General features: G+C 60.4%; 1 protein-coding gene across 10 annotated transcripts; it reads right to left on the bottom strand.

Moving 5' to 3' along the window:
• Positions 1-253: 253 nt before the first annotated feature.
• Positions 254-21,021, bottom strand: RTEL1 (regulator of telomere elongation helicase 1). Of its 10 annotated transcripts, none has more exons than XM_025000377.2 (36): positions 20,896-21,021; positions 19,867-20,023; positions 18,787-18,982; positions 18,446-18,539; positions 17,927-18,008; positions 17,671-17,731; positions 16,838-16,913; positions 16,310-16,394; positions 15,972-16,037; positions 15,176-15,329; positions 13,016-13,054; positions 12,864-12,942; positions 12,115-12,212; positions 11,659-11,714; positions 8,517-8,588; positions 8,249-8,330; positions 7,298-7,430; positions 7,062-7,175; positions 6,939-6,979; positions 6,738-6,823; positions 6,547-6,624; positions 6,122-6,199; positions 5,558-5,704; positions 5,336-5,451; positions 5,079-5,202; positions 4,843-4,990; positions 4,540-4,697; positions 4,299-4,394; positions 2,851-3,049; positions 2,526-2,666; positions 1,882-1,998; positions 1,490-1,723; positions 1,264-1,410; positions 1,023-1,139; positions 830-933; positions 254-696 (listed from the first exon to the last, which is right to left on the bottom strand). In XM_025000377.2, exons 2-36 carry the CDS (start codon positions 19,966-19,968, stop codon positions 616-618), a joined length of 3,801 nt encoding a protein of 1,266 aa, XP_024856145.1. In that variant the 5' UTR covers positions 19,969-20,023; positions 20,896-21,021; the 3' UTR covers positions 254-615.
• Positions 21,022-21,546: the final 525 nt, after the last annotated feature.

The following is a 21,546-nucleotide window of genomic DNA, read 5'->3' on the forward strand; positions in this document are numbered from 1 at the left end:
CGAGGAGGAGGGGTCGGCGACCTAGGGACCTAGGCTTTGACTCCTCCCTCCAGAGCCAGTACCAGGGTGGTCCTGTGACGGCCCCCAGCACAAATGGCAAAGGGCAGGGAAAGGGCAGGGCCTGACAACTGCGGGGTGGAAGAGGCAGCGGCTTCCCCTTTGGACAAAACATGTGGAAGGGAGACTGCCCAGATGCCTCCATCCTCCCTGGCACCCTCACCCCTCCAACCAGCCCAGGACATGCAGACACATCCAGCAGTACCAGCAGCTTTATTACATCTTTGTCCCTTAGTGAACAGCGGGTCCGCCGAGGGCAACCCCCAGGAGGGGCAGGGCTCCCTTCCTTCCTATGGGAGCTCTGCCTAGAGGCTGGCAGCCATTCAAGTTCTGGGCAAGCACATTCCAGTGGACCCACCCCAGACCCCAAGGTGACCTCAAGGCCTCTCACAGGGACCCAGATCCCACTGCCATCTCAGGGGCATCACCACAGACACTGGACTGGCCTCCCTGTCAGGCAGGCTCTTTGGCCCACCCCCAGCCAACAGGCAAGTGTCCAGGCAGTGCCCCAGGAAGGGCAGCCTCAGTGTCTGCAGAGTGCCCAGAGGGGCTCCATGTTCACTGGGGCTCTGGCCAGAAGACCTGTGCAAGTGTCTGCTTTCTGGTGGCAGCACAGCAGCCAGGGCACTTCCTAGAGACCTGTGGAGACGAAGGGCTGGACACACTGCCAGGAACCTCCTACCCCCCCACCCTTCAGCCCCACTATGGTGGGCAACCCCTGCTGGCCGTGTCCACAGGGCCACCACCATGTCCACAGGGCCTGGCTACCAACCTGGAGGTGCTGTCGCCAGCAGGCCTGGCAGCGGAGGAAGTCACAGGAGGGGCACTTGAAGAAGACCACGTCCTCCGCCCTGCAGCCTGCACACGCCACACCCGCTGCAAGGAGTCTGATGTGAGCGCCATGGGCCTGCTGCATCCCAGCCCCCACTCCCAACAGTCCCTGTAGCTCCTCCCAGGAGACCTACCCCACTCCAACTGCGCCTGCCCGCGGGGGAAGCTGAGGGGCGAGCCAGGAGCCCCTGTGTCCTCAGCTGTCCTCTGCATAAGGAAGGACGAGATCTTGCTCTGGGTCTTCCTGGGGCCTAGAGACAGGATGGAGCAGGTCTGAGGGTGCCTGGCGCTTCCCTGCTGCCCACCTGCCCACCCTGCGAGGGTTGAGGGGGACTGGATGACAGGGCAGCAGAAGCACCAAACAGGCAGCCCTACCTGGACTGGGAGCCTCACAGACAGGGTCAGAAGGCATGGCAGGGCCCCCCTCCTGGGGTCCTGGAGCCTGGGTGCCTGGGCCACTTAGGTCCACACACATCTGTCGGAAGCGCTGCTTGTGGTGTGGCCGCACGAACATGCCGAACCCTGCAGAGAACATGGCTCAGGCTGGTTCCGCTGCCAGCCCTGCTGCCTGCCCCTTCCCACCCCTACTCCAGGCACTTGCTCTGTAGCAGGGGCAGGTCCTCGGGCTTCTCGGTGGTGAGTGCAGCCACCACAGCCACCACCTTCTCAAAGTCATCATCCTGCTTATACGTGGTCAGTGCTGTCAGAAGCTGGCTGTAACCAGCAGCCCCCAGGGTGCGGCGGACATCGGCAAGGTAGGCACTCACAGTAGATGGGTGCTGCTTCTCGGCTCCAGGGGCTCTAGATCCCTTGTGCAGTGAGCAGTTGAGGTCTCCTGATGGGACAGTGACGTGTCTCAGTCCAGCAGTTTCCTAGGAACTCACACCAACCTGCCCTGTTCTGGAGATCAGAGCCACAGTGGCCCCCAGAGACTCCTCCCCAGGGTCTTCCTGCTGCTCCTGACTCTAACCTGAGACCTCTTCAGATCAGTACCTGCGGGGAATGGCCCAGAGGCCAGGTGGGGCCGGCCCTGGTTCAGCTGCTCGCAAGGGTCCAGTTGCCTGGTTGCACCCTGGGACACAGTCAGCTTGGGGTCAGACTCCTTCCTTCCTGAAGAAACAAAAGAGACAAGCAGCCATCCCATTAGTCCCTGAGGGTCCAGGGGTGCCCCAGGATGGACAAGGTCTTTCCAAGGGGAGACCTGGCCTCAAACTCTACTCAGGTCACCACAACAGCTGGGAAAGGTGGAGCTTCTTTCCTGGGGGGCAGGCACAGGGTGGGGTGTGCAGAGGGTGACTCAGGCTGGAATTTTCAATCCCAGGGCCCAGTGATGACTATCCTGGGGGAAATCTCGTCCAGAGGTGGGCACTTGGAGAGCAGCTCCCAGGCTCTGGATATGCAGGACCCCTCCAGGTAGAGATGGGGCAGGCAGGTCTCCAGGGCTCCCCAGACCCAGGCTCCATGAGGCCCGCGCCATGTGTGCTCAAAGGGCCCATGGCCCCTGAAGTGGGGTCACCTGTCTGGACCTCAGGAACCGGGAGGTTGGGCCACGTGAGAACCCAGGTCAAGAGCTAGGCACCAACCCTCCCCTCTAGGACCTGAGTCTGAGGGTCCCACCCAGGCAGACGACAGCTCACCACTGGAGTCCAGGGCCAGTTGTGCCCCCTGCCTCTGGGGATGGCCGTGCTTGTGCGGGGAGCTGCAGCCTTGGCCCGTCAATTGCAGGCAGACCTCCTCAAACTGCTGCTTGTGGTGGGGCCGCACAAACTGATAGAAGCCTGTGGGAGGGGAGAGTGGGGCTCTGGGCCTGTGGGTCCCCAGGGCTGCAGCCACCACTGGGGGGCCACCTACATCTCTTCCAGGGAGCAGGTCAACCGTGGACCCTGGTGGCCCCCACCCCACAGCTGCAGCACAACCTCCAGGGCAGGACCCTCAGTGGGCAGCCTGTGCAGGCCAAGGCACCTTGGAGCAGGCTGTGCTTCTTGGGGTCCTCGGCAAAGAGGGGGCTGAGGCGAGCAACCAGGGCCTCAAGGTCATCGGAGCTCTTGTAGTCCCGCAGAGCCTGGGTGAAGGTGTCAAAGCTGGCCTGGCTCAGTGCCTGCTTCACGGCCACCATGAACAGCTTGGCCCTGCCTGTGTCCGTGCTGGCTGCCGGGACCTCCTGCACACACATGCCCAGCACCTGTCAGGTGGTGCGGACCCTGCCCATCCACAGGGACAGCAAGCTGCTGTTGGGGCTGCCAGGGAGGATGCCTGGCTGGCCTGGTCCGGCTGGGGTCACCAAAGGCAGCCAGGAGGGGCCAGCAAGTAAGGTTGGCTTCAGCCGAGGTGGTCAGGCCTGCCAAGCACAGCGGAGGGACAGCACAGGTTCGCCCTCTTGGCTGGCAGTTCCTGCTCCTCTGCAGAGCTCCCAGTACCCACGGCAGGGGCCGCTGCAGTGGGCACTCTTGGCTTGGACTATCTGCTCACAGCAAGGGACACTTCTCGATGTGCCAGACGTCAAACATTCCTGTGCCCTACTTCTGCCACACACCCCAGTACTGACCACAGACCCTCGACCAGGACCATCTAGGCTCCCAGGTTGCCCCCTAGCTCAGCCTGCAGAGTCCCAGGCTCCTGGCACCCAGGCCACCCCCTCAGTGTCAGTCCCCTGGGCACCGCCCGGCTCTTCCCAGAATCAAGGAAAATGGACAGAGGTAGTGGCATCTGGGGCTTTCCGGAGCTTCTGGGACTTAACTCAGCTGCTCTTAACTGCTTTTATCCGAGGCTGGGAACACCACACTCCTCACACGCAGGCACGTCAGCCTGCACGCTCGTGCCGAGCCCAGCCCAGCCCAGCCCAGGGGAGACAGTCCAATTATAGGTGCCACCTCAAACCTGCCAAAGGGCCAGGCCTGGCTCCTGCCCAGCGGGGAAGATGGAACCTTCTGGGAAGGAGCCCATGGGCCTGTGTGGACTTCACCACACTACCCAAAACAAATGCAAAATGAAAAGCCTGAATCTGACGAGTCTGTAGGACTCCAAAGTGTGGTGGGAGTGCCCTGAGTGGGGGGGTGCCCAGGGACCCTGGGAGGAGACATGAAACTGGCAGTGAAGGGCACACTGGCCTCCGAGCTGCTTCAGAGAGCTGAGTGGAGATCGAGATGTTCTCACAGTAGAATTGGGATGGGGTCAGAGCAGGCCAAGGTGGGACAGGGGGTGAGCGCAGTGCATGCCACGAGTCTGTCGCCCCCATCCACCCCTGCACCCACCCTCAGGCCTACCCAGCTTCCTTCCCTGGGCCCCAGCCACTCCAGACCCCACCCCCCAGCAAGAACAGACAAGTCAGGCCAGTGCACCATTTGCACCATTCGGAGCCACACAGCCAGAGGCCCCCTCCAGAACCCCACGTCTGCCAAAGGGTAACATACCGAGCTGCCGACCAGCCTGACTTTCCTCCTCCTGCCACGCTGCTCCTCCGCTGGCCTCTTCTCACGAGGGCCCAACAGGGTTGGGCAGCCACAGGCCTGAGGGTGACACAGCTGTGTCTGACCCAGGTCTCAGAGCCCCAGAGCACTGACACTGCTCTGAGCAGCAGGGCACCCTCAGCCCCCTTGCACGGAACCAGGGGCCAAGCCATCCATGTCCTCTCCAGAGAGCCCAGCCCTTCACCTCCTCCACCGGGAGGGCCTCATCGCCAGGCCCCTCGGCCAGCTGCTCATTGTGTTCCAGGGCAGCCAGCAGCCCCGCAGGCCTCCGCTGGGCACGGACGGGCTCCTGCTCGTACTCCACACACAGGCTGCCCTCAGTATCCTTGGTGACTGGCGAGCCTGCAGGAACGCACGTGGGCAGCCAAGTCCACCAATGCTCACCAGGCACTCGGGTCATCAGTCCCAGCATGTCACCCGCTTGCTGGAAGCGGCCTGCCCTCCACCCTGTGGGCCCCACCCAGCTGTGCCACCCCGTCACACACACCCGTGTGTCGCTGCCTCAGGCTGGGGACATGCACGTCCAGACTCATGGCCTTCCTGGTGGGGAGGGGGCCTGGTGACACGGACACTGAGACAATGCCTCCTCCTTCGCCCAGACTTGGGGCAGCAGCCCGGGGGGCTGGCTCAGGCATCTAGACAGTCACAGGTGGTCAGGGGTCACACCCGGCCCCTCCCTCGGGGTGGGCATGAGGGCACATCCAACTCGTGCTGGGGACTCACAGTCTTCTGGGCCACACGGAAGAACTGGGCCACGTCTCGGATGACATGGCCAAAGCTATCGTACACCTTGACGTGGGGGCGCACCCAGGAGGGCAGCTGGGCTCTGGTGTCTGCGTGGGCAAACCTGCAGGGCGGTGGGGCCTCAGTCTAGGAACCCCACACCCCAACCGCCCACTCCTCCGGCAGACCCGCCAGAGGGAAGAGCCGGTGTCGGGGGTGGGGGCTCTGGCCCCAGAGCTTGGTGGGAGGGGCTGCACCTGTGGTCGCAAAGAAAGACAGCCCCATAGTCGTGGCGATGCCGGATCACCCGCCCGATGGCCTGGTTCACAGCCCTGGATGCCTGCTGCCGGTACCAGTCGTGTCCAGAGAGGAACTGAAGTGGGGCGGGGAGGGGCTGTCATGTCAGCTGGAGCACTCCCAGCCCACTCCCAGCCCCGCCCCTCACATGGTCCCCAGCCCCACCCAGCTCCGCCTCTCACCTGGCCCCCAGCCCCACTCTGGGCCTTCATCTCATCCAGGAACTGCATCTTAAGGAGAACCCTGGGGTCCATGCGGGGTGGGTACGGGAGGCCTGTGACGATCACTCCACGGCCATTCACGTCTGCGAAGTCCAGTCCCTCACTAGCCTGGAGGGCAGCAGGTACTTTTTGCCCGTTTGTCTCCATCAAGCCCGGGACCTTCCCTAAGGGTCTCCCTGTGCCTGAACCCTCATGGCCACACGCATCCAGGATGAGCAGGGTGAAGAACCCTCCAACCTTGAACCAGGCTGGATTTGGAGTCCACCGCTCCCAGGACCTCACAACCACGTCCTCATTCCCAGAACCTCCTCTGTCCTTCCTGCCCACTCCAGGACCTCAGGGCCCACCCCCTAGGACCAAAAGGACCACAGCTTCCCATATCTGCTGGACCTGGGGCTTGAGGGATGTGACCAGCCTTTCCTGCCCATGGTGCAGCCCCAGGTCAAGAGCCCTCAGTCTCCTTGGGCACAGGGTTAAGGTGGGGAGGAAGGGCAGGCGTGTGAGACCCAATCTTTGGAGGCTCACCTTCCCCCGGCACACAGCCAGGAAGATGGCCCCACTGGACTCGGGGGCAGCAACTCTGGCGTAGAAAGCCTCCATCACCTGGAAGGGAAGGCTGGTCAGCCCAGCCCGGCCCTTGACCCCTCCACCTCGAGCAAGCCCCAGGAATCACCCTCCGAGACAAAGCACCCCAGCCTGGAGGCAGGCCAGCAGGCCCAAGCAGCTTCTTCACGGCATAGCTTCCAGGCCAATCTGGACTGGCACCCAGCATCTGCTTACCGTTCCCAGAAAACACAGGGTCTGGTGCTAGGGCAGGAGGGGTGGGGTGGGGTCTGCTGCTGTCATCCCTGAGCCCAAACTTCCTAAAAGGCCAGCGGGACCTCAGCCACGCAGGGCTAAGGGTGGCCTGAGCCCAGGGCAGCCGGGGGTGGGGGGCCTGGGACCCGGACCTCCGAGAAGCCTCCTTTGCTCCTTGGTTCCACGAACAGGGGCTTCCGGACCTCCAGCTTCCTGGTGAAGTCACGGGCCTATGGGAGGAGACTTCTCAGATAAGGTGTGCGCCTGGCCCTCCTACAGACTCTTGGCCATTTGGGGCTTCCCCTCCACACCCGTCCCAGAGAACACTGGAGGGGGGACGCACCCTCCAGAACTCCAGGCTTTTCTCCATGACCGGGTAGGAAGGGAAGAAGACCAGGAGTCCGTGCGGGACCACGCGGGAGATGTTGCCTGCAAGTGCCATGGCCTGGGTCAGTGGGACAGGTGTCCAGAGAGCCCCTCCACCCACCCCCCTCCCTAGAAGACCAGGCAGGACAAGGAGTTGGGGGGGCACCCATGCACTCACTCAGCACCTTCCCCAGGGAGGACAGGCACTCATCAGAAAACCTGCAGAGAACCAGGGGGCTGCTGCCATGAGGGGCCAGTACTCACTGCCCGACTTGCCCGGCTGGCCCACCAGGCCCCCTACCGTCTGTCAAAGGCAGAGCTCAGCTGGGCTCCATCAGGGCCTTTGGGGATGACCCCCACCCAGATCTGGTGCTGGTTGATGACGTGGGGGTTCTCCAGGCAGACTGGGAAAGGGCTGGAGGGAGGCAGGGGGTTGTCCCTGTGAAATCCTGAACCCCAGCACCCTGCGGCCCAGGGCAGGGGACTGGCTTCAGGATGGCCGCCCCACCCCCGGGGGGCACAAGGACCTGCCCTTACATCTGCATCTCCAGGCTGAAGGAGGCCATGGGGGCCAGCGTGCCACTGGTGAGGATGAGGGTGCGGACGCCCTGGCGGACCAGCTCACGCATGCTGTGCCCAGGGCTGAAGCACCAGTAGCTCAGCACCTTCCCTGCAGGGGACGCACATGAGGCCCAGCTGCCAGCCACACAGTGATCAGCCTTCCCAATGCATGGCGCTGGGCCCTGAGGCCTGGGTGTGCAAGTCTGCCCAGGGGCCTGCCTGAGTCAGGAGCTGGGCCTGGGGCTGAGTGCTTCCTCGGGAGCCCAGGAACAGCAAGCACACCGGAGAAGCCCGTCAGCACCCCGGGGTCAGAGGAGGGCTCTGAGGTCACTTCCAGAGAGATCAGCCCACTCCAACCCCAGAGGTCCCTGTGGCTCAGGGCATGAAGAGCCAGTCCCCTCCCTACACACCAGGTGGGACTGCAGAAGAGGGAGGGGCCTGGGCCCACAGTCCCAGGAGGCAGGAAGCCACTACAGACGCCTGCAGGACAGACATGCCTCCCTGCCCTCCGTGCTCCACAGAACGAGATGGGAACAGCAAATGCGGATGCTGGCACTGTGACCCTGGGATCACAGCCACATCACAGGCCAGCAGTGACACTTCCAGAAGTGAACCAGAGAAGGCTCTTCCAACCTTTAGGATGGGACCTGCCCTCAGTGGGGAGGATGGAGGCGGACCCGGGCCCATAATGTCCCAGGCCAGCCTGCCCCAGGCCAGCCTGCCCCAGCAATGAAAGGAGTGACCACGGAGGATGCTGGGGACCAGGAGCCCAGCCTCGGGGCACTCTGGCTTCTCTGTTCGGACTCTCAGAAGACAGATGGGTGGCACCTAGATAAGGCTGGATGGACAGGCGGCCAGGAGCCCACAGCTGGACAAGGAGCCACCCCAGTTCAGGGGGAGCGTGTCCCTGCCCACGAGGAGCCATACCTGGCTTTCTGGCCGCCGTGGTGTTCCAGACATCTGATCGCTGAGCTGTCCTCCGGTGACCCGCATCCAGGTGGATGTGCACCTGGAGGGGCGGAGTGGACAGGTGTCCCAGGAGTGCACGTGTGTCCCAGGCCCCACTCAGGAGCCCATCCTGGAGGCAGCCCCACCTGGTAGGACTGAGATCCCACCCAGGAACCCCATCCTGGAGGCAGCCCACCTGGTAGGACTGAGATCCCACCCAGGAGCCCCATCCTGGAGGCAGCCCCACCTTGTAGGACTGAGATGCCAGCCCCATCATGGGACCAGGGTCACCTTCGGCAGAGTCCACGCTGAACACAATCTGGAAGGCAGAGATGAGGGATGAGGTAAGCAGGACACACCTGAGACTGCCTCTCCTGACATGCTGCTCCCACGCAGGAGAGACGGGCACTCAGGGCGTGGTCGTCACCCGCCACTGCCTCCAAGCCAAGAGGCTGAGGGGAGAGAGCTGCCCCATGCGATACAGCAGTCCTGCTGGCCCCTCCTCGGCCGCCAGTCCCCACCTCTCATGGGCACCGGGCCCAGGTCAGCAGCTCGCCTCCCCTTCCCCCCCAGCGCTGGCTCAGGGCCAGGGCAAAGGACCTCAGTTTACTTGAGAACTAAAAAGATGAAATTAATCCCTAAGTAAAACAAGTGGAATTATACTCTTGGTGAACGCAACAAGCCAAGAAAAAACAACAGCAGGCATAAATATTGGGGCAGAAAGTACAGCACACTAAACATTACAAACAACATGACTGTCCACTTAGAAAACCCAGGAAACAGAATGACAAACATCTTGAATGAAAAGAAAACTGAGTGAGACAGCTTCACACAAGACCAACAGATACAAGTCAATGGGTTTCTCATACACAAGCACCGGTGCATTAAAAAGATCCCTTTCTCAATAGCAACGAAAGTATTTAACACTGGAAATATATAAGACACAGATGTAACTTTCTCCAGAACAGACGGTACAGCCGCCCTGGAGAGCAGAGACTGAGCCTCAGGCAGCCCTCTGGACATTACAGAGCCCCGGCTTGCCCCAAAACAGCCCAAAGGTCCAGGAGTCCTGGCCGAGGCTCAGGAGGCTCTCACAGAAAAGGAAGAAGCTGACACTTGGCCGGTAGAGACAAGGCCAAGACACACGTAGGAGGGACAGTGCGTCCACAGCCTCACGCTCCCAGGGGCCTCATGCTGGGCTGGACATTGACCACAGAACCTCGACTTCTACCCGGTTCCTATGAGAACAGGAGACCGGCACCACCAGCGGCTGGAGGCAGAAGCTTTACCCACCACACCTTCCTACAAATGGATCAGCACCCTGTTTGCGGCAAACTCCAGCAGGGCCCAGGGGACGTGGGTGCGGGGCCAGGAGGAGCAGCAGGCACCCTGCGGCCCTGTGTGAGACCCCAGAAGCCCAGCCCGTGGGTACCGTGCAGCCTGTGAGGAGTAAGCGCCAAGGGCAAGAGGAGCTTTAAGAAGCTTTTCCATCATCCAGATGGCAAAACACCCAGCCTAGTAATTTGCCCAAGTATCTCCCTGCAGGGACAGGTCCACACACATGACTCCATCCCAGAGCGGAGGCCACACTGGCAGGTAAGGCCATTTTGGGGCCATGGCTTCCTTTGCAAACCCATGCCGTGGCCCCAGAGCAGCTCCCACACTTCAGGGGACAGGAGAAGTTTCAGACCCCAGTGTGGTCGCCCTGTGCTGAGTGACGTAGGCACGGCTGCGGGGGAGGGCCAGGTGTGGCTCCCTCCTGGCTGGCTCTGGTGCCAGCCTGCCGGCAGCTCGGCACTCCACCCTGGGGGCTCTGTCCTGTCTGTGAGGCAGGAATGGGGCTGGAAAGACAGCCAGGCTCACAGAGGAGGACGCCAGTGGTGGTCCTTCAGGCCTGGGCTCTGCCTGCTTCCTCGTGGCACTTCCATGCCAGGGTAGTGGGCGTCCAAGGCCTCCACCGTCCGTGCGGTGACCCATCACGCCTGCTGGGTCTCTAGGAGTCCCAAGTCCTGACTGCAGGGCCCTGGCCTTGCCCTTCCAAGCAGACCCTCCCTCGTGGCACTCTCTGCCCACCCCTCCTGCCCCTCCTCACAGGGCCCTGGGTTCCAGGCCTGTGCAGCCCCACCCCTCCCCGGATACCCTTTTACGGAGTGGGTTGCTCCCTGCCCCAGACTCTCTGGAGCCCAAACACCACTAAGCCCGTGGCTTTGGAATCTCCTTTGGCAGCTGCTCTAAGTGGCCCCCGCGGGTGACTCAGCATCTTCTGCTGCCTGAACTGCCTGCAGGCCATTCTCTTTCGCTGGCACGTCCTGTCCCCTCCAGCTGGAGGAAGTGTGACCCAGCAGTTACTCATCTCACATCCCAATATGACGAGCACCTGTGGGTGCGGCCAGGGGCCCCATGGATGCCACCCATGCAGTGGAGTGGAAGAGGGCATGTGGCCTTGGAACACAGCAAGGGCTGGCGAGAGGGACAAGGTGGGGTGACAGTGACAGGCGCTGCTGGGCAGGTGACCGAGGGCCGCGAGCCCACTGAGCATACGCAGCTAGGGACCCCCTCAACGTGACTCCTTGAGGCATGGGCAGCCACACACATGCCACACAGGGCCTCTGGTGCCCATGTCCCAAGGACCAATGGCCAGGGAGGGGCCTCTGCTGAAAGGCCCAGCAAGGAGGAACAAAGGCCCTGAGCTACCCAGCTAACAGAAGACAGGCCCCAGCTTGTCCACTTGAGTGGAGGAAGTGCCTCAGCCGAGCCCGAGGAGAATGGCACGTCAGGGGCAGGAGGTGGGGACACCAGTGGCCCTGAGGCACGTGACAGCCCCTGGTCCCCTGGCTTAGGGAAGGTGGGGTCTCCACGGGTCCAAGAGGGCCTCAGCTGCCCCACCTCCAAGATCCCAAAGCCCAGAGTGAGACTGGCCTGGCCCAGGGATGTGCAACCCACCACTGATCCCAACACCGGCCCTAGGCCCCACCAATGCTCACAGGCGTCACCTGGACACACTCACCCCATCCATGTCTGGGCACCCTCTGGGTGAGGCTGGCCCAGCAATAACAGGGCACAGTGTCTGTGCCCCCCTCCCCCCTACTCTGGGATCCACTTATCATTAACTTTCCCCTGAAGAGCTGTGTCAGTAAGAAACAAGAAGAGCCTACAGCTGGCCAGGCCTGTCTGAAAATCTGGGGGACCCGCTGCCCGCCTGGTCCCATCCTCAAGGCCTGAAGCAGGTGCCCAGAGTGAGAGGAACCCCACACTGTGGGGCTGACCTGAAGCATGTGCTGGGGCAGCTGGCCCTGCTGCCAGTCTAGCACCATCAGCAGCCCACAGAGAAAGCCCCGACCTTCCATGGGGAGAAGAGGCGCCACCTGCTGGCGGCAGTCATTCCCTACCTGGATGATGTCCACCAGCTTCTGCAGGCCCGCCGTGTTTGTGAACAGCCCGGCACCTGTGGGGGCAGCGGTTAGTGAGGGGCGTACCCTCAGAAGACAGTTCTCCCCTCTTCCCAGGGGGTCTCCTTTGGGTCAGTAGGACAAGCACAAAGGCTTCTGGGGTTGCCCAGGGGCCAAGAGCACAGCAAGGCTGGGTGCCCCCAGGGAGACCAATGGGGAGTGGTCCTGGGGAACCCTCTGGGTGGAAAGAGCACGGAGGTTTGGAGGAGAGAGTGGTGGGGCCCACGGTTCATTGGCCACCCAGCCCCTCAATCCTCTTTCCTGAAAGGGGCTGACCAGGAAGACTGCTCATTATGGGATACATGCCATCAGACGCTCTAAGGACTCAGCCTCCCAATCAGAAAGCAGTCAGTGGCCCAGAGGAAGGGGCGGCCCCAGTGCGTGGCCGGGACTCACGTCCTGCCAGGTGTTGAATGAGCTGGTCCAGGGAGTCAAGGATGCAGCCCTTGGTCTGAAACGTGATCTGGGCCTCAGCAAACAGCTCGAAGATGTAGCTATGAGAAAGAGGCGGCTCTGCACTTTGGGAACATAACAGCCATTAAGGCATTTTAAGTTTCCTTCACCTGCAAACAAGCTCTGAGCCTCCAGGGAGGCCCAAAGCTGGAGGGGAGTGGCCTCTCCCCTCAAAAGCCCCCATGGAGAGGAAAGCAGTCTGCCTGAGACCTGCATACCCAGAGAAAGACCTGGGCTTGGGGCTCAGGCCTCAGATGGAGGCCTCTGTGGAGTGGAGGCTCTGGGCAGGGCATCCAGGGAGCAGTTCTGGAAAAAGAGTCGGGAGGAGGTGGGTAGTGGAAACTGCTGAGGAAACCTGCGCGAGCCTAGGAGACGGCTGGGCCATGTGGGGAGCAACTGGGCCCTTAGAGGGTCTGAGCACAGCAGAGCAGGCGGGGCTCAGGGCCTGCATCCTGAGCTGGCACAGCTGGCAGCATGCAAGGAGTTACACCTGCTCTTCCTCCCAACAGAAGGTGGTGCTTCATTCTAAAAGGCAACTGCAGACAGAGGGCTGGACCAGAGCAGCGAGTGGTCCCAACTTTCTCAAGGACCAAACGAAATGCTGGCAGCCACTCCAGGGCCTCCAGGATGGGGAGACTCCCTGCATTGTGACCCAAGACATTCCCCGCACACCTGCCCACTCCAGCCCTCACCTCCCAGGCTTGGTGACACCACTGTTGTCTCCAGGCAGCTCCACAGCATCGATGGCCCCCTCCAGGCGAAGCAGAATCACTGTGGCGGGAGGGGGCTATCAGGTTGGGGCTGTGGGGGTCCAGGGCACAGGCAGGAAAAGAGAGGCACTTACTCTTCAGCTTAGCGAGGTCTTCTGGCTCCAAGTTCAGCCCTGGGGAGGGAAAAGTGCACATGCACAAACCTACCTACTTCCAGCTCCACCGGCTGTCCTAAGGAGCCAGGATGCTGGCGTAAAGGGCAGGATGCCACAGAAGAGAGCTGGCCCTGAAACCCACGCTGTCCCAATTGGACAGGAAGCAGCAGCCTGAGCTGGGTGGGGGCAGGGGGTCATCTTCGGAGGGACCCAGGGACACACACCAATCATGGTTCTAATCTGCATTTCCCTGATGACCAATGGGCTCCATTTTTTGTGAGCATATTGACCATCTGTGTCTGTTTATATCTTCTGCCCATTTAAAACTGGGTTGGGTGGTCTTTTTGTTATGAGTTTTCTCTATGCTTTAGATACAAACCCCTCATCAGATATATTATTTGCAAAAACTTTCTCCTGTGAAATATCTTTGGTTTCTTTTTTATTTATTTTTGTGCTGTGCTGTGCTGTGTCTTTGTTGCTTGCGGGTGTTTTCTAGTTGTGGTGAGCAGGGGCTACTATACTTCACTGACTATGTCAGCTCTGTGGCAAAGGGACTTGGAGGTGCCATAATGCTGAGACCTGGAGATGGGGAGATCACTCTGGATTGTCTGGGGACCCTAAGCAAGATGGAAGGTCGTCAAAGGGTCAGAGAAGATGCCCCAAGAAGCTGGGAAAGGCCAGGAGATGGAGTCTCCTCCACAGCCCACAGTGGAGCCGGCGCTGAAGATCCTCCCGGGCTTCTGGGGGCCATGAAAGAACACATGTGCTGCTTCAAGCCACATCTGGGTATTTCCTTTAGCAGCACTGGGAAATGAACACAGCTGTGACGTGTGCTATCACGTTACAAGATTCAATTACCTTATATTAAAAAAGGCTATTTAAGTTAACATGTTCTGGATTGCATTGTACTCTCCAGAAAGTTATGTTCAAATCCTAACCCCTGATCCCTGTGAATGTGACCTTATCTGCAGACACAGTCAGTTAGGATGAGGTCCTAGTGGACTGGGCTGGGCCTTCATCTGGTGACTGATGTCCCAAGGATGGAGGACATGGTGTGAAGATGGAGCTAGACTGTAGTGACGTGTCTACAAGCTCAGGTCTGCCAGCAGCTACCAGAGCTGGGGCGCACGCCCCAGGAATCGCAGAAGGGGCCGCCCGCTGACACCTGACCCAGCACTGCTAGGGTGTAGTACTTAGTTAGGGCAGACCTGGGAAACTGACACATAACACCGAGTAACACAAAACAGTTTGTTATTTAGTTTCTTAGTTTCCACCTCTAACAGGATAACTATCTGTAGATGTAACTCACAAAAACAAAGCTTAGTAAATTTCCAGAACTGAAAGTTTAAGAACCTAAAGGGTCCTGAAGCTGACATGTCTGAGAACTTCTGTGTTAAACACACAAAGCCATTTACAAACCCACTCTCCCCCCAACACAGCCTGTGAGCACGACAAGAGAGGACCCGGGACCCTCACAGGCAGAAGCAGGCAGCCTGACGGGAGAAGGGGCTTCTGCTCCGTCCGGAGTCTGTCCACGTGTGGGACTGGGAGGCAAGGGCTATTCACACCCTGCTGCATCTTGTGTGAGGACACAGTGGGATGTGGAAGATGCCCACAGGGCAGGTGCGAATGCAACAAACCCACCACAACTCAACAGAGAAACCCCTGCTACCAAGTGGTCTGGGTGAGCAAAACGTGGATTACTAACTACCAAAGGTCGTGTAGAATCCATGCACACACTAACCACACACACACACTAACCGCGTGCACACACTAACCGCGTCCACCAACACCTCTATGCATACCCTGATCAGACAGAAAAAGGGGTGAGGACTCCAAGAAGAGAACATTTCATGCGCACGATGCTCACAGGTTGTTACTGAACATCCCTACAGCTAACATCCCTGGTTTTCACGTCTACCCAGAAGTAGATCCACGCCCCAGGAAGATGGTAGAAAGGACTTGAGAAAGTGCTGACTCGTTGGGTTACCCAGCCCCCTAGTCTGTGAGGCTGAGAAGCCTGACAAACTGATGTTTCCAGAAGCCGAACAGAAGCTGATGTTTGCAGAAGCCAAGTGGAAAGAAGGGTGCTGGGCAGACTGGCCCCTGTCCCGCTTGTGGGCCCCACCGCGAGCTCACCTGACCCGGCGGAGTCTGCGCTGAACTCTGGGTGGAGCTCGGCCTGCTGTGCCACTTTGGTCCGCTCCTCCAACACCTGGTCAATCACGTCCAGCCCCGAGGCCACGTCGTGGGGCGTCAAGTCGAAGGACGCAGCCTCCTCGCACATCTTCTCCTGTGAGCCCAAGTCCACCTGTCATGGGGCTCCGGGAGGCAGACGTGGGGCGGGGGGCAGAGGGAAGAGGAAGTGAGAGCCCCCCAAGTCCCACCCTGTGATCTCAAGGCCAGCTCTCAAACTGGCCCAGAGGTGGACGTCTGGTCCAGACAGTATTGAAAAACTATTTTGTTTGAGTTGCCATTATTAATAAATTTCCCACTAAACTCTGGCTTCTAGCTACTCTCGAGTCAAAACCAGCCCACTGGGCCCACTGCCCCCATGGCAACAACTGCCTGGAATCAAGTGGGGCTGAGGGTGACCACCTCTGGCCCAGGATGCCAGGCTCCCCAAGTGGTCTTCCTCCAGCACCCCGGTCAAGGCCCGCCACGCCTGGAGACACGGTCCCTGGGCCCTGGCAGAGGCCGCAGAACAGGTGGGGCGGAGCAAGCAGGTGACAGAGGCAGCCAACAGGGACAAAGGGAAGAGAAGGATAAGATGGCAGGGGGATTCTGGGGTCTTGTGTGGAAATGGCGGGCACAGGCTGGAAGCCTGCCTTGCCCAAGTTTGCTTGGTCCTGACAGTGGGGCACGGAGGTCTGAACAGGACGGCCCAGCTGTTCTGTGTGAGGAAGGGGATGTTGGGAGGCCCCCAAACACTTACCACATTGTGAGCTTCATCGAAGATCACAACCGTCCCCTTCAGGTCAATGCCGTGTGCACGACGACTCTACAGCAAGAGGTGGGACTTTGGGCTGGGGCTGATGTGCCCGGGCTGCCCTGTGGTGTCCAGTGGGAGGACAGCGACCCCGGGCAGTCCCTCACTCCCACCACCCACCCAGCTCTGCTGATGAGGGAGGCTGGTCCTCCGGCACCAGCCTGCAGCTCCCAGCAACAATCTAATACTGGAACCAGAACCAGTAAGGGCTCCTTTGCTGGCACCTCTGAGCCTGGGACCTTCTTGCCATCAGGCACTGTCAGCTGCGCAGGCTGAGGCCTCACCTTGGCATCCAACAGGTAGTTGTAGGGCATGAAGATTATGTCCGCCTGCTGCTTCAGGTTCCGAGACAGGTAGTAGGGGCATAGCCTGGAGGGGAGGAGGTGCTGGGGCACTGCACGGGCAGCGAGGCTTACACATCTTACACATCTGTCCTCAACCGTGTGAGTGGACCACTCACTCGTGTAAAATCTACAAAAGCCCCAGGCCCACTCCTGGGCAGGTGGATGAGACGGGAGGAAAGGGGACAGCCGGGCCTGTGCCCCCACGACCAGAGCCCTGAATCCATGAAGCTGCAGCAGATGTCGGGGGTGGGGGGCACGTCAGGTGGAAGACAAGCTCAATGCCTGGGGAGTAGAGGCGGGCTGGGGGCCAGGAAGAAGGGTCTCACTTCTTAGAACTTCACAGTCCTCACAACTGGCATGTACTTTCATACCGAACAACGTTAGTTTCATGATTTCAAAAGGAAAAAAATGGATGTGCCTCTGCACGTGGAGGGAGCCCAGCCTGGGGCGGCCGAGAGGGGAGCTTACTTGTGCTTGGTCCCGCTCCTGACCAAGTCCTCGATGTCCAGGATGGGGGTGGCCAGCTCCTGCTCCAGGCTCTTCTCTGGGGACACGGTGGGAGTGAACACAGGCTCTTAGGTTCACCGAGTCCCCCTGGACCACAGGGGTCATCCGGGATGGAATGACTCCAGGCAGCCCCTGGGGAGGGCACCAAGCCTCAACCAAGTCCTGAGGGAGCCCTGCTCTGTGCTTTAGAAGGCAGCCACAGGCTGAGGCTGAGCACCAACGGGAGACCCAGGGGAGGAGGCTGAGGGCAGTGGGAGGGGGCCTGCAGCCCAGGGACCAGCAGGCACCAGCTCCGAGGGTACCTCCTCTGTAGGCCAAAAGCTCCCCCCAGCTCCCCACCCCACTCTGGCCTCCTGGCCCCTCCCTCCTCAAGGTCCCTCCAGGTGAGGTGAGGGACCCTGCAGGTGAAGGCTGGTCCACCAGAGGGAGCAAGCTGACCCACAAGCTGCTGTGGAAGGCGGCTAAGACCCCAAGAGAAATGCTCTCCAGAGACCCAGTACCTAGCCTGTCCTAGGGGCTGCTCACACTGGCATTCCTACCTGACAGGCACCTCAATTCCAGACTCCTAGAAGGGACAGTTTAGGCCCAGGGAACCTCCCCTACTGGGCATGGCGGGGACCCTCCCGAAAAGCCCAGTCCCTCAGCCCGTATGAGCTCCTTCGCCAATGTCACGAAACAGAGCCCAGGTGCCCCTGCACATAGGAGGCCGCCGAGCTCGACCCTCAGAGGCGCCCACACTCCCCGCCCTGCAGCACGCTCACTGAGGCGAGGAGGGGCCGCATGAGCCTTCTCACCTTCCACGTTGTTGTAGAAGTGACAGGAACGGCTTGCCACCTTCCTGCGGCACAAGTGGACCTGGGGGACACAAGGTCTGGGCTTGTGTGACAACTGCACCCTGCCCTCCCCTGCCACCATTCAGGCACCCCACCAGCTCTTCACCCTGCTCCCCTACCCCACATCCCAGGGCACAGCTGAGGCCCTAAAGCCTGGGCAGCCCCTACAGAGCAGCAGCAGCAGAACCCCAGGAGACAGGCAGGGACGGGAACGCACCTGCATGTGGTTACTCTCCTGCTTTTTCACCTCAGGGTGGATACACAGCTGCTCCCGGGAGCCCAGCACACACACTCGGGGCCTGGCAGAAGACAGGGCGGGGGCCCCAGTGCCATCCAGCGACAAGAGCCAAGAGTTATACTGGGAAGCTTGGCTCACTTGCCCAGGCAACCAGAGCGGGCAGGCAGGGCAGAAATCTGCCCCAGGACTGACAGGGGCTTTCCCTGCGGCTTAGCCCAGCCTGAGTCAGGGTCCAGGGCAAGTGAGGAGGCAAGGCTGAGAAATGAGGGCAGGCCTCTGGAAGGCCCCTCCACCTCCACACTCCTCTCATGGGACACTGGAAGAAGGGGACACAGCCCTCTTGTAGAAGTGCCGGGAGCTCCGACACAGGGCAGAGCCCCACCTCCGCTGCCCCACCCACACCTACAGCTGACATCCTGATGGCCACAAGGAGCTCAGGGTTCTAGCCCAGTAAGGGTGTCCCAGGGTGGAGTCCTGGCAGACCACCCCCCGACCCACCGGTAGGAAGTGTTTCGGAGCTCGCTGATGACCTGCGTGAGCTGCGAGTGAGTCCTGGAAGCATAGATGATCTTCGGAATGTCCGTGTAGCAGGCTGCCCAGCACAAAGAAGGACAGGTCACGGCTACGGGCACTAAGCTAAGTCCACCCACAGACAGCTAAGCATCAGGTGCCTGAAATCGTGACCAGGAAGCAGAGCAGTGGGTCTCTGCAGAGTCCTCATTTGTCTGTAAGGCTATGACCCTAGGTTTACAGCTAGGACGATGAGAAATGGCGTGGCAGCTACAAATCCCCTTTCCTTTCCCACCTCCCTGCCAGGAGTGGGGCAGAAGGAGCATCACCTGGGACATCTCCTTCCGGGATGGCGTTCCCCCAGGACGCCAAGGTGCGGTCGGGGAAGAGCTCCCCTGATGCCCTCTCAGCGATCCTGCGGGCAGAGACCGCGTCTCGGAGGTGCTCTCGCCAGGCCAGTGTGCTGCAGAGAAGGCACAGTGTCTTCCCTGTGCCTGTGGGGCTCTCCAGAATGCCGTTCACTTTCTGAATGGGGTGGGGAAAAAGGGTCAGGGGGGAGCAGGGGGCAGGCACCGCAGGCCACACAGCCCACCTGAGACCAGCCCAGCAGCCAGCAGAGAGCATAAAATTCCACAGGATCTTTCCACTCCCAAACCAAAAGCTGGAGGTTAGGTCAATACATGTTAGCAAACAATTTGCAGAGCATTACCCAAAACACCACCACAGTATCTTCTAACATGCCATAAATAGGAAAATGATTAATTAGGTGTCAAGCCTCAAAATAGGAGTTCCATTCTACAATTCTGGATCCAAGTATTAACATGATCTTGATGAGATCTGATGGCCTACATAGCTCTCAGCTGGGAGCCTGAGTGGGGAGCCTGAGCAGACACAACGTGCCCAGCTGCAGATGCAGCCCTTGAGGGCTGGGGGCTTGGGCAGAGACAAGAGGGCATGCCCAGAAACCCAGCAGGACCCTAGCTGTATCCCATGAGGTTTAATGACCGCCCCAGATGAGGGCTGGATACCAGCTGCCCCTCTGTGTGGAAATACGTCCTCCAGATCCTCAGATGGCTGGCTGCTTCTCATCGCTGGGCCTCAGCTCACACACCACCTTCTCAGTGAGGTTCCCCCAGGTGCTCTTAAGCCTACCACCTTATGCCTTTCTTTATAGAACTCATCACCATCTAGAATTACCTTTTTTAAATTTATTTGTTCAGCATCTCTCCTACTCCACCTAAAACATGAGCCCTATTTATGGCTAAGGCCCACATCCATAACGGCAGCATTACCAGTAGGACCTGGCCAAAGTTAACAGGAGGTGTATGTACTGATGCGTTAGGTCTTTGCAGAGGCTCTACCCACGCTGACCCATCCCCAGGTACAAGTCCCTCAGTCTGCAGCCTCACCTCCTGCAGACACTCCAAAACCTTGCTCATGTACTCCTCTTGGCATTTGTACGGCTGGAAAGGGAAGTCCACTGTCACACCTTTCAGGGTTATCTTGGGCATACTGGTCTACTCTTGGGGGGTCACAGAGGTTGGCTGAAGTGCAGGCTGTGTGGATCTGCGAGACAAAACCTCCTCTGAACATCTCAGAGTCTCAGCGGTTTCAGGCAAGTGATGCCAGCCTGCACTGCGGGGACAAGGAGCCTCTCTCCACGCGAGATCCTACAGCAGAGACGGAAATGACAACAAGCCTGTGTCTAGCGAGCTTTTCCCGAGTGCAGGCCACTTCATCAGTTCCCGCAGGCAGTGCCTCCCGCGGACAGGTCCGAAGGTGAGCCTGTGACATCCCATCACAAGGGGCTCGGAGAGGTGCCGTCCCTGCCCTGTTCTCCCGCCCCACACAGCTCCACCGAACTCCTGGAGAGGCAACAGAAGAGACGGAGGTGCAGTTCCACGTGCTCCACCCGCAACGACACTGCACTGACCTCCGCCACAGCAGAGGAGCCAGTTCCCAGCAGCGCCCCACCACCGTCCACCCCCTCCTCAGCCTGGGCGGCTCGGAACCTCCCACCCGTGCGGCTCCCACCCTCGGTTCTCTGGGCCATCTCCATCCCTCCCAGGCGGGCAGCGAAAGAACACGTGTGCTGCTCTGACCTGGGACGCGAATCCGTGCGGCGTCCCGCAAACCAACCCGCCTCCCGAGGCCTGGTTTCGCCTAGACACTGGAACTAACTGCCCGCGCTCCAAAACCCCGCCCGGCCGCCCTTCCCGCGGGCCCGGCCCACTCCGCGAGCGTAGAGCTGGGCACTACGCGCCCCACAATGCAGCGCGGCAGAACCGCCAGCGCGGGACCTGAGGGTGGCGCGGGGCCTGCCGGGAGTTGCAGTGACGGAAGCCGCTGCTGGAGCACAGGTTCCAGTGCCCGGGTCTCCGAGGGGAGCCGTACACAATAGGGGTCCCCAGAACTTCGCCCCAGTCCGGCCCACACACCACCACCGTGTCCGCAGCCGGCAGCCAGTCTGAGTATGCGGGCTTAGGCGCGCCGTCTTCCCTGAACTCTCTGCACTTGCGCCGCCATTCCCAGTCCCTTGCGCAGTGCTCCGGCCGGAAACTGCTCCCCTGAGGGTGCGCGCGCTAGTCGCGCGCTGCGGTCCAGGTCCCACCAGCCCCTTCCGTTGACCCTGAGCCCAGGGCCCGCCCCTTCTCGCCCCGGGGCACGAACCTAGGATCCCGCTCGGCTCCCTCCTCAAAGTCATCCCCACGGGGGCCTCTGTTCCACTTCCCGCCTAGCCTGGGCCAAGTCCCTCTCAGACAACTGCCCGGACAACTGTACAAACCTTCTGACAGGTTTCCTATGGTTTGCACCTTTTCTTGAAACGCCCAGAGGTCTTTTTAAAACTTGACTGAGCTGATCACTCTCAGATTTCGCAAATGGCTGCCCCTTGCCCGTGACTTGGCTCCTGAGAGCCTCATCCGTTCTTCTGCTTACTGTCCTCTCGGTCCAGCCGCTTTTTCGGTCAATGTCCCCAAATGGTCAGGGCAGGCCCTCTGAATCCCCAGCTCCCGGCACCAGCTGGCAGTCAACAAGGAAGTTCCTGGGGTCTACGCAGCTCTCCGTGGTTAGAAATGTTTGTCTAGGTG

The sequence above is a fragment of the Bos taurus genome, chromosome 13 (assembly GCF_002263795.3).
Source record: "Bos taurus isolate L1 Dominette 01449 registration number 42190680 breed Hereford chromosome 13, ARS-UCD2.0, whole genome shotgun sequence".
Classification (NCBI taxonomy): domain Eukaryota; kingdom Metazoa; phylum Chordata; class Mammalia; order Artiodactyla; family Bovidae; genus Bos; species Bos taurus.